General features: G+C 51.9%; 1 protein-coding gene across 2 annotated transcripts; it reads right to left on the bottom strand.

The window, feature by feature from the left end:
* Positions 1-703: 703 nt before the first annotated feature.
* Positions 704-14,877, bottom strand: Rasal3 (RAS protein activator like 3). 2 transcript variants are annotated; one of them, XM_046437309.2, is made up of 18 exons: positions 11,829-14,877; positions 11,370-11,706; positions 9,470-9,594; positions 9,238-9,316; positions 9,069-9,130; positions 8,614-8,684; positions 7,953-8,070; positions 7,760-7,858; positions 6,763-7,302; positions 6,259-6,403; positions 5,865-6,009; positions 4,729-4,965; positions 4,439-4,640; positions 4,232-4,344; positions 2,997-3,387; positions 2,565-2,821; positions 1,770-1,833; positions 704-1,665 (listed from the first exon to the last, which is right to left on the bottom strand). In XM_046437309.2, the coding sequence occupies exons 2-18, from the start codon at positions 11,683-11,685 to the stop codon at positions 1,522-1,524; spliced, it is 3,108 nt and encodes a 1,035-aa protein (XP_046293265.1). In that variant the 5' UTR covers positions 11,686-11,706; positions 11,829-14,877; the 3' UTR covers positions 704-1,521. The 2 variants fall into 2 exon arrangements, with proteins under 2 accessions (XP_046293265.1, XP_046293266.1); XM_046437310.2 differs by having other exon boundaries at positions 12,976-14,877.
* Between the last annotated feature and the right edge of the window lie 63 nt (positions 14,878-14,940).

Here is a 14,940-nt window from a genome sequence, read left to right as displayed (position 1 = left end):
AACCCCCTTGTCCTCGCCCCCAATGGCTCCCATCACCCCGCTGGTCCTTCCAAAGCTAGGTTTGCTAATAGCACCAGAGGAGTGGGAAGGGGGCAGAGAAGTTCCTCCATGGGTCATTCATAGGTCATTGAGAACTCCACCCAATCCTTAGTTCCAGTCCCTTGTCCACTTCAGCTGTCTTCCAACCACAAACTCACTCCATCCTTCTCCATCGTTCACACTGGACTTAAGCATCTCCATGCCCCTAGAGCTGCCCTAGATCCCCATTGCTAAGGCCCCCTAATTCACTGCCCCTCCAGGACTAGCCTATTACAAGACTGCTATCTTCTCCCATCTACGGTTCATCTACCTTCCCATCCTTTCATCCACATGCCTAATCAGTCATCCACTCCTCTACCCGTCCAATCAACTAATCACCTACCATCCACCCCTCCAACCACCTATTCATCTATCCAAACACACACTCATCTATTCACAACCCACCTACATGCCCGTCCCTCCACCACTTAAGAAAATATTTATTTATCTGGAAAACCAAGTAAGCACCCAATCATCCCAATTCACTTCCTTTCACTCTGCCACCCATTCATTCGTCATTTTCATGTTTGTTTATCTTCTCCACACGAGGACAAGGGTCCTGTGTTCATTGTTTCCCCACAGCCCAGCTCAGTTTCAGAAGATCTTAACAAATGTACACACAATATATATAATCACTTAACTAATTCAAATATTTATTTCCTACTATGAGCCAGGTCTTTTCTAAGTAGACATATCCATCCTGGTTACCTGCCTACCTAACTAGTCATCTATAGGTCAAACATCCAACAAATACTAACCTATTCACCTGCCTAATATTCCACCCTACCCCTCACCCATGATTTAAAGGCCTACTAATTTACTCACCATTCACCCACAGAACTTCACATTTCCTTACCCTTCCTTCATCTGCCTCCCAGACTACGCTCTCCATGCCATGAGGGAGCTGGTTTGGGATTTGGGGTTTAGGAGAATTCTCTTATCTGGAGCCTGAGGATTAGGTAGGGAGGGTGGTATGGGATAAATGGGTTGTAGGACCCATGCTTCCTTGAGAAACAGGTACTGCCTATACCAATGATGAATACCTTTTTTTGAATACTTTTAGGGGTCTTCCACGGTGTAGGAGAACTTCAGATCCATTTTATAGACAATGAAATAAAGGCTTCTAGAGTGATGGCCTAAGGTCACATAGCTGGTGAGAATGTGCTTACATTTCCCTTCCATGAGACCTCAAATTAGGAGAGAATTTGGGAGAACTGAATGGGGGTGAGGGGTTACTCCGTGATTAGCAAACCTTAGGGACAAACAAACCACTGATTTTACTGAAATTAAGATTTTACTGGGCAACCTCATAGTGCCAGAGTGGTTGGTTGGCACCTACAGTGCCACTCTCCACTGTAGGTCACATAGGGCTAAAGGCAGGGTCAGATACCCTCCTAAGTCGGCTCTCTGCTCCCAGACCACATGGGATAGAGAATGGGCAGCTCAGGTGGTATCTCCATTGATGCAAGGTTCTTTGAGAGGCAGGGGCTGACTCCGTGACTCTGGTATCTTTGGACGAAATTGTAGGTTCTGAACAGCATCCCTCAGCTGGGCCTGAGTATGCTCCATGTTAGTCAGGCGGCGCTCCTGGGGAGGCAGTGGAGGTGGGTTTGTAGCCAGAGAAGGATTGATCTCCAGCCCTGGCTCCTTTCCAGCCCAGATCTTCCCCAGGGCTCCAGCAGGAGTCTTACCATATTTTTCAGCCTGTGACCCTCACTACTTGAAAGACCACCCTCTGGATTCGACTGCAATGCCCTGTAGGGGTCAGGGGCAAGGGGGAAAGAACAGAGGCTGAGAAGTCTCTTTCAGCTCTAGGTAGGACAGGAGACCCAGGGGGCGGGGCTTGAAGTGAAGGCAGGGTTTGTTTTGGCTGGAGGGTGGGGCCTAAATATGTCTGAAGAGAGGTCTGATCAGAGCTGGCATGGATAAGATGTGAAGACAGGTAATCAACGCCTGGAGGTGGAGATTGGCCCCTCCTGGGAGGGGTTGTGACAGGGTGGGAGAGCCACCAGGCTAAGTGATCCCTGTCCTGGCCCAACCTGATTAAGAGGGACTGATTGAGGGGGGCGACCTGGAGAAGAGGACTTGTTAGGGGACTGACCACGCTGCAGAGGGGCGGGGCTGCCAGGGCCTGGACCTGTGGCTTGGGGACGTGTCCGTGTCCGTTCAAGGAGAGATTTGGGAGCCCTGAATGAAAGCCGAGCTTGGTCATAGTGGCTCAGGCTTGTAATTCTAGCGACTCAGGAGGCTGAGGCGGGAGGATCACAAGTTCGAGGCCATCCTCAGCAATTTAGTGAGGCCCTAAGCACCTTAGTAAGAACTTTTCTCAAAACAAAAAAATAAAAAGGGCTGCGGATGTGACTCAGTGGTTAGCCTCTGAGTTCAATCCCGGGTAGGGGTGTGGGGGGGGGGTAATGCGGAGCTTGGTGAGATCTCATTGGTGCGGCCCGATTGGAGGTGGAACTAGTGGAGAGGGCGGGGCTCACCTAGGACTGAGCCTAGAGTCTAGGTCCTGCAGCTGACACCGCAGCTGCTCCTGCTGCTCGGTCAAAGCTTGGATGTGGGTACTTAGTGATTCCACGAGGCGGGACAATGCTTTCTGCTCCTCGCGAAGCGCCGCCACTTCGCACTGTAGCTCTGCCAACTGTGGGGAGACAGCAGCTGTTATCTGAAGCGTCATCTCGTTTCTTCCTTTCCCCAGAGATCCTGATCTGCTTCCCCACGGTTCTGCCATATAACGTTCCTGTTATACGGAGGGAGAAACTGAGGCTCAGAGAGGGTTAGTCTGGCCCTGGAGTCACGAAGTGCCGCGAGCTTGGTATTTGAACTCAGTCTTGCCTGGCTTTCGGTCTTTCCTCCAGTCCCGTTCCTATCCACTCCCAGACCCCGCGCCCACATGGACCTGGGCCAGACCTCACCTTGCCCACCGGGCGGTGCGAGCCCAGAGCCTGGTCTCGGTCCCGCGGCTGGTCCAGCTGGCGCTGCCAGGGCACCGATGGCTTCCGAGGCAGCGAGGCAGAGGCCCCCGTCCAGGGTCGGCCGCGGGGCGCGGGGCCGGCGTGCAGGGAGCCTTTGGGTCGCGGCCGGGGCCCGGCAGATGGACGGCGGCGGGCAGGGCGCCCGGCGGGGACGCTCTGGGTGCGCTGCACTTGCCGGGGGCGCCGCGGGGGGCGCTCCTCATCGGGTCGGGGCCGGGCCCAACTCCCTGCACCGTGAAAGCTGCGCAGAGACTGGCTCTTGGAGATGAGAGGGGTGTGCTTGGGGAGGTCCCGGGGGGCCAAGAAGCCGGGCTTCTCCCCTGCGGAGAAACTGGGGTGCCATCGAGAATCTCAGACCCTCAACTAGCCCCTGAAATGACCCCCGCCCATTGGCCAGAAATGACCCCATCCCTGTGACCTTGTCCCCAAAGATCATATTTTAACCTATGACCCTAATGAGACCCTATCCTTGATTTCTGACTACATTCTGTCATCTCTATGACTCTTGACATAACCTTTCCTCTCTTTCTAGCCTCTCCCCTGACCTCTGACACTTGTAATCCTTGATCTGATCCTTTCCATTACCTCTGATTACATTCTGATCCTGGGTTTGACCTCTGCTTACAAGGGCACCCTCTTCCTTAGCAATGTGGCCCCATCTTCTCCCCCAACAAATGTTACGCTGATCCTGTTGTTCCTGTTCATTGGTAGAATATGATCCCTGACCTTGAACCCAAATATGACCCTGCCCATAATGCCTGACCTCATCTGACCTAAGCCTGACCTCTGCTTACAATATGAATCTGCCCTGACACTTGATGACTATGTTCTAACATCTGATCTCAAACCAACCCCTGATTTTACCCCCTCCACAACATCTGATTGAAAAGTGACCTTAGATCTCTGATTGCAAAGTCACTCTCTCTCTCTGACATGAGGTGACCTCTCTCTGCCCTCCAACATGACTCTATCCTCACCTTATATTCAATCTGACTTGGTGACTAGCTGCCCTCTACCATATGTGAGCCCCTCACCTCTGGTCTCTGTCCATTCTGACACTGTCCCCACCATGGTCCTGCCCCACGATCCCTGTTATTTTCACTTGTGACCCCCCCCAGTGTGAGAGCCCTGCCTCTGCTCCCAACCATCATAACCCAGACCAGACTTGAGGTTACCTGGAATGGACCTGGGGTGATGGAAGACGCATTGGCACAGATACAGGGACAGGCTGGCCCTCCTCGATGGCCCTCAGGATGGTGGGCAGTGGTTCCAAGCTGTCACGGGTTGTCTGGTGAGGCATGCAAGGAGGATGTTAAGTGAGCTTCTGGAGCCAGAGTCTCCCAGGCTTTTTGCCTTCCCAGGGCTTTGTGCTCAGGTCACACCTGGTCAAGCTCAGCAAAGATCGTACAGAGCTGGGCATGCAGGACTGCCAACTGGAGAGCCAGGTCGCTACTGCCTTGGTAGCCACTGGGTGCAGCATTCACATCCACCATGGCCACCTGGTCCAAGAAGTGTTGCATAGCTGGTCCATGATCTTCCAGGAAGGTATTCATGAAGCCCATGTAGGCTTCCTTCTCACCAAACCTAAATCAGAGCCAGGCTGGATGAGTCAGGTCAGGCATCTTGCCACCCTTGTGCCCCCAGCATGGCCTCCCAATCTCCCAGCACCTACGGGGCACGGTTGGCGAGGTTCTGGATAACTTTGGCAATTAATGTGAGGGTGCGAGCTGGACCAGGTGCTGGGTGCTCTGGTGCCAGGCCAAAGAGGCTGGGTGCCAGGAGAGCAGGGCATAGGAGCCTCAGGAAGAGGGAGGCACACACTAGTCGGGGGCCCAGTGCCTCGGAGCCACGTGCTTTGCATGCTTCTCTCCAGCTTGAGAAGACAGTGCCCAGCTCTGACGGGAACCAGCTAGGGCAGAAGAGATAATAGTCAGAGGAGGCAGCTATGGGCGTAAAGGTCCTGGATGGTTAAGGTTATAAGAGCAGGGGTCATACATCAAAGGAAGCATTGCATGGCTTGTCTATGATCCCCCAAGGAGCTACTCATGAAGCCATGTAGGCTTCCTTCTCACTGGGGTCCAGGTACCAGGATTGAGGATTTAATGATACTTGGGGTTATAAGTCCCCATAAGGTCAGTACTTATAGTGTAGTTGTTATGGCAACCTCTGGAATCAGTACTCTTGGATTTGGTATCCTGGATCACATAGGAACAAAGTTCATGTGCTTGAGATGTAGTTATAATTGGAGATGAGACTGAGGTGTCAGAGTATATGATATGAAGTAGGATGGGATTAGGGTTACAGGGCCACTTAGAGTCAGATGCCATGGGATTTAAGCACCAAAGTTAAGCTAGAGTCAGAAGTAGTCAAGGGACAGGAATCCCAGGTTTCCTGTGTTCAGTTTTATAGGATTTGGGATACAGGGTGACTTAAAGTTGGAGAGTCATGGGATTAGGGGTATGCATCATCTGGAACCAGAAGTCATAGGATTGAGGTTTCCTGTTAACTAGGGTCAAATGGCATGAAATTGGGGTATGGAACCTCCTCAAGGTTACCTGGGGTCAGGTGTCATGGAATTGAAGATATGGTTGACAGACAGCCAATAAAATTTCAGGACATTCTGTTAAACTTGACTTTCAAATAAATAACAAGTAATTTTTCTAGTGTAAGTATAACCCAAATATTGCATCAAATTTAACTTAGTGTCCTATATTTTGTCTGGCAGCCCTAACAGGAGGGTCGAAGTTATCACAGTGGCTGAGTGGTGGGGAATGGGGTGGGCTCAGGTGCTGGGTCCTTGATTCTTACTCATAGGAGTGAATGATGGTTTCAAAGACCTCCTCACAGCTGCTTCGAAGTCTGGACTGGTGCTGGGGCAGCTCTGATGCTGGGCACTTGCTGGGGTCCACCTCACAGTCCTCAGTGGAGGCACAGAGATGCTGAACAACCTCCCCTGAAGATAGGAAGAGCCAGATAAAGTCCAGGGTCATTATGACCCAAACCCACTGCACCCAGCCTTCAACCCATCTCTAACTTACTCCAGAGGCATCTAACATCTTGAGGAGTTTCCATTTCCCCCCAGGATACTAGCACCCCCAAAGAACCACCAGAATCCAGGCTACCCAGGGCCTCCTACATCTCTTCGGGTCCCTTAGCCCACCCAACAAGCCTTTAACACTAGCTGCTCCCCTCCCCAGCTCACCTAGGGTCTTCTGGAGGTAATCCTGGGCCACTAGCTTCATGTACTCATCAATGGCCTTGGTGGCTAATGTGTTTTCTCGGAACAGCAGTGCCTCACGGCCTCCACAGCGTGCGAGCTCGGCAGTGCCCAGGTCTGTTACCAACACCTGGATAAGGCAGGAGTCAGTCACGTTGTGCAGACTGAGCCGGGGTAATCTTGGCCCTAGACCCCGATCTTCACACCATTCTTCATTCTTGCCCTTCCTTGTTGACTGCCCACTCCTCACTTTTGGGGCTCATAGCTGAGACCAAAACCTCCACTCCTCACGGCAAAAACAAGCCCTGTATTACGGAGGCTCTGCTCAGGCTCCGCCCCTCGCAGCTGAAGTTCGAGTCCTGCCCCTCACAGGTGATGCTCAGGCCCCGCCCGAGATTCTCGTCCCTTACTAGTACTGCTCAGGTTTCGCCTCCCCACTCCACTATCTGTCCCTAGGTTGTCCCGGTCCCCGCAGTCGTAGCGCCTCACCTGCGCCCGGCCGGTGGCCTGCAGCACGCGCACCATGGCGGCTGCCAGCTCCTCCTTGGCCTGCGCAGGGAGCGCGGGCTCGAGCGCTCCGCAGAGGCGCGCGTAGTGGAAGGTGAGAAACTCCGCCAGCTCCTTGTAGCGCTCCGACGGCAGCACCCGTAGGCGTCTGGCCCGGATTCGCGCCCGCAGGGCCGCACCTGCTGGCTGCCCCAGCAGCGGGAACCAGCGCTCCAGTCCCGCCGCGGGCGCTCGGGGAGCGCTCAGCTCCTCCAGATTCAGCGTCACACGGCCCAGATCTGCTCCCGCTGAGCCTCCGCCGCGAAGCCTCAGTGACAGCCGACGGGCCGGTGGCAGCGCCTCGAAGTGGAAGCGCTCGGCCCAGAAGAGCTGGCCTGGGCCAGCCCGCGGTGCGGTGCGCGCCAGCAGCGCGCCATCTAGCCACAACTCGGCTCGCACGCCCGATGGCCCAGCCGCTCGGGGCAGCCCCTTCGCCTCGTGCACCCACACGCTCAGCCACGTCTCTTCCCGCTCCACGTTGTCCTGTGGGCAGGAACCAGGAGGCAGAGTGTTTCGGAGGCCTCAGCGCTCCAAGTTGGATAAGCGGGAGAAGCGCGGAGCGTCCAACGCTGTGCGCCCTGCCCTAAGGAGATTGCTGGCCCTTGGGAAAAAGCGTGGGGCCTCGGGGGTCCAAGATAACTAAACAGAAGGTTCTGGCTTTGGGAGGTGTTGCGGTTCCCGGAGAGATCGGGGCTCCATGATATAGAGGAGTAACGGGTAGGTAGGGTTTTGGACGCAGATCGTGCCAGGATGAAATAGAGGGGCTGTCTGATCTGTTGCTGGCTGGTGCCATCATAGATGGAAAGGTTGTGAAGGTGTGGGCGAGGGTGTTTCAGGGGAGAGAGTTTGGATCGCGCAGCGTTTGGGTAGAATGGAAGGGGCGCGCCCGGGGCCCATGGGCAGGGTCTCCATGTCCAGCTTTTCTCGGGTAATGAATGACCTGACTGGGCTGGAAGTGGCGACGAAGATCTTCAATCCAGCGATCTCTCTCAGCGCCCGAGCGACAGGAGAAGCAGCGGCTACCGCCCACCCACGTTACCTGTTGGGGCAGGGGATCCAAGGGCGTGGTTGAAGCCAATGGTGGCGCCAAAAGGTCGGGGGTGGGACGCAGGGGGAGGATGGCTTGCACTAACCTGGAAACAGTAGGGCTCTCCCAGGAGGCTGGGGTGCAGTGGCCAGACCCGCACCTCCCGTTCGGCACCCAGGTCCAGCTCAGAGAGTGTGGCCAGTGATTCTTTAGAGCCCATAGTACTGGGGGATGGGGGGGGGGGAGAAACCCATGAGCAAGCATCATTCCTCCCTTCCCTCCACACCCACCATAGCCTGAAGGGTAGAGGAAGGCCAGGAACTTGAACTTAAATTGGATCCTGTTCCTACCCTGTCTCAAGGTGGCCTGCATGACCTCAGAAAGACCAACCCTTGTCACCCTCTTTCTGAACTCCACAGTTGGCCTTGTTTTTTGATCCTTTCTGCCTCTTAGCCTTTGCACTTGCTGTTCCTTCTGCTTTTCCCAACCCTTGGCCTAACTTTCAACCAAGGTGTCAGCTAAAGTGTTCCTTCCCTGACCCTCACAGACCAGGGTCTTGACTTGGCTCCATTTTAGAGCTCACCCCAACCCTTCAACCAAAAGCAGGCTCTGTGTCAGGATATTTATGGCCCCAGCATCATGTGACCTGGGGCAGAACACAGAGGAAGGGATAGGAGGTGTTTAGGGAAGGTGGGATTGATAGGTGCTGGGGGACACATATTGAACCCCAGGCCCTCTGCCCGCTCCAGCCCCTCAGAGACCCTTACCCATCCCTGGAGGTATTGGCTCCCAGCTCAGACCTGGCCTTTTTCTTCTCTTTCAGCCTCTTGAGCAACCCCTGGGGAGAGGTGGACATCAGCTGGGAAGAACTCTGTGCTTCCTTCTCAGCTCTTTCCCTCCCAGATGTCCTGGAGGATCTGCTGGTCTCAGTGGACTCACACCAAACCCAGGCTGTATTACCAGCAATAATAAAGACAACCGGCAGCTTGCATTTCTAAAGCATCCACCATCAGCTTTTCTGCATTCTCTATTGACTCCTTGTAAACAGACCCAAGAGGAAAATTCTCATTATCTCTATCTGATGGATAGGGGGACACAGAGACCCATAGAGGATCAGCGACCTACACCAGATCAACCAGTAAAAGTGCCCCTTCAGCTCTGAGGGTTTCGGAGTCCTTGCTCACCCCTGCCCGCACTCCCCTCTTCCCACTGGCTGCCTCACCCGAACATTGTGGACCTGGTTGGAGCCAGCAGCCTCTGGCTCTGCCTTTCCAAGGGTCCGATCTGTGGGTAGTCGGAAGTGGCAGTTTAGGGCTTGGAATCATTTTAGTCTGCCCCACTTTGAGAGGCTCCCAAATACCCGAGCCTTCCCCGCCTCTCAAGAGACTTACCTGCATCCCTGAGGTTTCCCATGGCCACTTGCATGCTGCCTTCTGAGCTGGCACTTCCCACCCTTGGCCGGCGAGGACCCTGTTTTCCCACAGGAGCAGGCAGTGAGAAAGTGAGCAGTGAGAAAGTGGAGGGAGAAAGGCAGAGGAAGGGGCAGATGCCTTTCTCTCCCATGCCAACCCTATTTTGTCCCTTTCCCTCCTTCCCTCCCTTTGCCCACGTGCCCTCTCTCACTTCCTCCTCGCCCCCGAGCAGCACCAGCCTTCCATCAAGCAGGGTGAAGCCCCCAATATCCCAGACAGGCACATCAGGGGTGGGGGCCTCAGGGATCTGTGGGACATGAGGCTCCGGCTCTGGATCTGGGAAGAGAAGGAGGTGCTAGATGACTTAGTCATTTCTTCTCCCTCCAGTCACCGTCTCCATGCACCAAGGCTCATCAGCGGCCCCCTCTTAGGTGCACTCTCTGATAATCATGTCAGGCATGCATCTACCACTCTCTTGTCCTTGTCCCCCCAAACACACAGCCCACCCGCTTGCCCAGGTGACACAGTTTGTGAGTGGCCAAGCCAGGCTACAAACACAGCATTATTTTCTTAACCAAGGTAGTGGGTAGGTTCAAGAGGCTAAAACACAGGGGTTGGTGTTGTAGCTCTGTGGTAGAGCCCTGGCCTAGCACATGTGAGGTACTGGGTTTGGTCCTCAGCACCATATAAAAATTTTAAAAAAAATCACTAAAAAAGGCTAAACAGGACAGAAGCCATGAGTCCTTATACAAATAAGTCTAAGGTGGAAAGATTCAAAGTTTGAGAAAGAACAGAAAAACCTCAGGGTAGGGGGAGGTCCCTTTCTTGGGGAAGGGGAGGTAGCAGTCAGTGGGTCAGGAAGGCTTCCCAGAGAGAATAAGCTCATGGTAGATCTTGAACAAAAGGCTAGATTTTGGTAAGCAGAGATGAGAGAAAAGGTGGCAGGAACATCTTGAGCAAAGACTGATGATGAGCACAGCCCAGAGACACAGAGGGGAGGGCTCGGAGGCAGGAGGAGAAAGCCCAGGAAGAGATGGGAGCCAGGTCTTGGGTGGAGGTTTCCCTGTTGGAGGAACTAGGGTTTTATTCTAAGGGTAGTAGAGACCCATGAGAGGTGTTTGAGCAGATTTGCTTGTTGGAGTGCTTTCTCTGGATCCTATGCAGTGAACAAGCCTTGACATCCTGGGAGGAGATGCCTCTGCAAACTAGAAATATGAATAGAGAGATTTAACTGAGCTCCCAGTAATAGAAGAGTGGAATCAGCCCTGTCAAATGACCGCCTGCTCCCTTGCTTTACCACTAGGGGCAACAAATGATAACTCCTACTTATTAATGGATCACTTACAATATGCTGGGCTGGGCTTGTGCCACATTCCTGAGCTCTAATCCTCATGATATCCATTACCTTCTAGATCCCTTGGCACGACACTTGGAACCATCTGTCATTTTTTTGTTGACCTTTTTTTTTTTTTTTTTACTGTCTGTCGCCTCCACCCACCACCACCACCACACTGTGGGCTCCACAGGGCAGGGAATGTCATCTGCCTTGTTCACTTGTGCATCTTAGTGCCTCAACCGGGGACTGGCACATGATCCATGCTCAACAAAAGCCTGTCTGAATGAATAAATGGAGGGATGAATATGAATGAATGAAACACTGTGACCTTCAAGGTGGAGATCATCATTTTCCCGCTTAACTAATGGGGAAGTGGAGGCTCAAAGGAGACCAAGAGACACAGGTAAGACTCAAGGCTGGAGATCAGAAGGCAGAGGAGGTGGGTATCCAGGCAGAAGAGACGGAGCCTAGACCATTGAATACAGGAGAGACCTGTTGGGGCTGAGAGCCATTTGGCATCTGGACAGTACTCATGTGCTCTGCTCCGTCTCCTTTCCTCAGTCTGAAGCCCCTGACATAGGTCCTTGGCAACTCTATGTCATCCCTCTTTAGGTGAAAAGAGGGAAGAGGGCTGCCGGCCCCAGTCACTTCCTGCTGGGCTTCTGCACTCCCCACAACTTCCTGTGTCTAGAGGGCTGATGCTCTGGTGGCAGACAAAACCCAAGCATCCGGCCACCCAGCCCTGCCCAAGTTCAGGGTGGGGGGAAGCATGTACCTGGGGCTTCTGGCTCCAGCTCTGGCTCCTGCGGTGGGTGCTTATGTCTTCCCCAGAGGGTCCTGGATAGCCTGAGGCGACTGGTCCGTGACTCCTTGGGGGGTGCAGAGAGGACCCGACGGAACAGCAAGCGGGGGGCTGGCTGGCTGCTAATCATGGGCTCCTGGTGGCTCAGTGCTCTTCCCCAACCAACGAAGCGGCCCCAGCGGAACCCACCAGTCCCCTTCTCCCCTCCACCTCCTGTGTGCCAGCGGTAGGATGTCGGCAGAGGTGGGGCAGCGGGCTGGGTTTGGGAGCTCTGTCTGGGTGACTCCATGGTGGAGGCTCTCCTGTAGGACTAGAGAGAGACAGTGCTGCCCAGTGTCTGCCCACATACTTTCCGCATCTTGACTACCCCTCGGTTCTCAGCTCTACCTCCAGATAACCCACTTGGGGGGCCACATGTATTATCCCTCTTACCTTGATTTCCTGGCCAGCCCCAGAATCAGCAGCTTTCTGCACCCTGCCTGGCTTCCTCCCGCTGAACCCAGGTCCACGTGACCCTGTCTGTCCCACCCCACACCACAGCCAGGCTGGGAGGGCACAGAAGGGGCAGGATGCAGGGGCGGGGATGGAGGGTAGGTGGCAGAGGGAAGGCAGCAGAGTACATTTCTGGCAAGAAGGTCCCAGAATCCCTCACTGACCGGAAGGCAACACATGCTTTTCTCCCTGAAATTCAGTTGGCTTCTCTGCAAAATGGGCACATGCTGAATAAATGTTGGTAAGGATATGGAGCACTGAGAGTTCTCATCTGATGCTAGCCAGTGTAGATTGATTCACTTATACTGGAAAAATGTTTGGCATGATCTCCTTATAGAAATGGGAGAAAGTCTTCTCTCTCTCTCTCTCTTTCCTTTGGCATGATGCTTGGCAGGCGATATGTGACTGAGCTATACTTCCAGCTCCTCCCACCTTTTAAAATTTTAATTTGAGACAGGGTTTTGCTAAGTTGCCCAGGCTGGCCCCAAACTTTTCCATTTTCTTGCCTCAACCTCCAGAGTAACTCTGATTACAGATGTGCACCACCATGACATTTTTTGTTGTTGTTGTTCCTTAAATGGAAGTGAAATTCATGTGACACATGTTTAACATGTTCTAGTTTTTGAGCTCAGTGCTGGTTACTTGGGTGTGTTCTGTTGTGAAAATTCGTCAAGTTACATGGTTTGGTGCACTGTCCTGTATCTTACGCTTCAATAAATGTTTACTTGAAAATGGGGGCAGAAAAAAAGCTGTTATGATAAATGAGTGAGTCAGCATCACTATGGCCCAGAAGCTGGACAGGGGTGGGTTTGAGTGCCAGCTGGTCCCTCTCTCGCTATGTAACCTCAGACAAGTCACTTCCTTTGTCTGAGCCTCGGTTTCCTTATTTGTACAAGATGATAATATCAGTTTCAAAAGGTTCATCATGCGAGCCTTCGTTTATTTGACAAATGTTTCCTGAGTGCCTGCTGTGTGCTAGGTACTGAAGAAGCCACTGGGAACTACATGAACTTGGTTCCTACTCTCCTGGAGCTCCCAGTATATTGGGGGATACAGATAATGAATGCAAATAGAGGATGTTTCTCACTGGTGAGGTGGACTTGGAGGGAAATAAGGCTGAGCAGCAGTGATGCTCTTTGAGCTGGAAAAATTCAGGAGGACTTCTCTGTTCTTTGCAATATCTTTGCAACCTGAAGCATAAAAGAAATTAGAAGATCATACCAAGGAAAAGCAACAGTTTGTGCAAAGGCAAAGATAACAAGAATCCATGGAGTGGCAGGTGGGCATAGTAGTGCATGCCTGTAATCCTAGCAACTCTGGGGGTTGAGGTGGAGGGTCTCAACATCAAGGCCAGTGTAGGCAAATTAGCAAGATCCTATCTCAAAGTAAAAAGGGCTGGGAATGCAGCTCAGTGGTAGAGCATTTGTTTAGCATGTGTGAGGTCTTCGGTTCAATGTCCAGTACTGAAGAAAGAAGAAAAAAAAAAAAAAGAATCCATGGAGCAGGAAAGACAGGACTGACTCCATGGGTATATGGTCCTGGACGGTCACAAAGGACCCCAGACACAGAAAGGTCCCATGCTTAGTTTAACACTTTGCTGTCATCATCTTGAAATGCTTACTTTGAACAAGAGATCTTATATCTTTATTTCACACTGGGCCTTGAAAACTCTGTAGCCCTCTCTGAACAGGAGGGTCTTTTTTTTGTAATTATTTTTAATTAATTAATTAACTTTTAGTTTTTGGTACTGGAGTTTACCACTGAGCTACTTTAAAACTTTAAAAAATATTATATTTATTTATTTTGGGGTACTGGGGCTTGAACTCAGGGACACTCAACCCCTGAGCCACCTCCCAGCCTTATTTTGTATTTTATTTAGAGACAGGGTCTCACTGAGTTGCTTAATGCCTCGCTTTTGCTGAGGCTGGTTTTGAACTCGTGATCCTCCTATCTCAGGCTTCCGAGCCTCTGGGATTATAGGCATGTGTCACCACACCTGGCTAAAATATTTTTTATTTGAGACAGCGTCTTGCTAAATTGTTGAGATTGACATTTGTGATCTTCCTGCCTCAGTTTCCTGAATCATGAGGATTACAGGCATGCACCACTATACCTGGCAATTATTTTTATTTTAAAATTTTATTTATTTATTTTGTGGTGCTGGGAATCAAACCCAGGGCCTCATGCATGCTAAGCAACTGCTCTAACACTGAGCTACACTCCTGGTCCTATCTTTATTTTTAACTGATAAATTGTAATTGTATCCATTTGTGAAGTACAATGTGATGTTATGGTATATGTGCCACGTGGAGTGATTAAATCAAGGTGGCGGGGCTGGGGGGGGCCTTTAGTGAGAGCCAAAGACCCTTCTTCTGGAGCTGGATGTATTTATGCACGTGTACATACACCTCAGATATGTCCACCTTAGACATGTCATTCAGACCACACTCACACCACTCACTGTACACGTGTCAAGACTGTGTCCCACCACATCATCTGGGCCTTTACTCTTCTACTGTACACCAGCCCCATTCCCAGCTCCCAATACCCTGCATTTTTTGCTGGAGGATTTTCTCTAGCAAACTGAGACTAATTCACCCAGGGGACAAGCATTCCAAAAGTGCCATCAAATTAATACTTCCTCGTTGTCAATGACCCTCAACCTCTTGGGTGGGATAACTCTGAGATATGTGTCCTCCACTGTCCCCCAGTGGGCTTAAACCTTGGTTGCTCACAGTGGAAACTTGCTAGAAAACACATCTCTTCCTGGTTACTTCTCCTTCCCTGCTTTGCTTTCTCATTCTGCAACTGATATGTCCTGAGATAACCCCCCAATCAACCATTTGTACTAGATTTCTTTCTTTCTTTCTTTCTTTCTTTCTTTCTTTCTTTCTTTCTTTCTTTCTTTCTTTCTTTCTTTCTCTCTCTCTCTCTCTCTCTCTCTCTTTCTCCTTCTCCTTCTTTTTCGTAGCACTGGGATCAAACCCAGGGCCACCCACATGCTAGGCAAGCGCTGTACCACTGAACCATATCCCCAGCCCTTTGTATCAGC

The sequence above is a fragment of the Marmota monax genome, unplaced genomic scaffold (genome assembly GCF_021218885.2).
Source record: "Marmota monax isolate L192 unplaced genomic scaffold, Marmota_monax_Labrador192_F-V1.1 WCK01_AAM20220418_F8-fsc00021, whole genome shotgun sequence".
Taxonomy (NCBI): Eukaryota; Metazoa; Chordata; class Mammalia; order Rodentia; family Sciuridae; genus Marmota; species Marmota monax.
The sequence above is the reverse complement of the archived record's forward strand: the minus strand, read 5'-3'. Positions and strand labels throughout refer to the sequence as shown.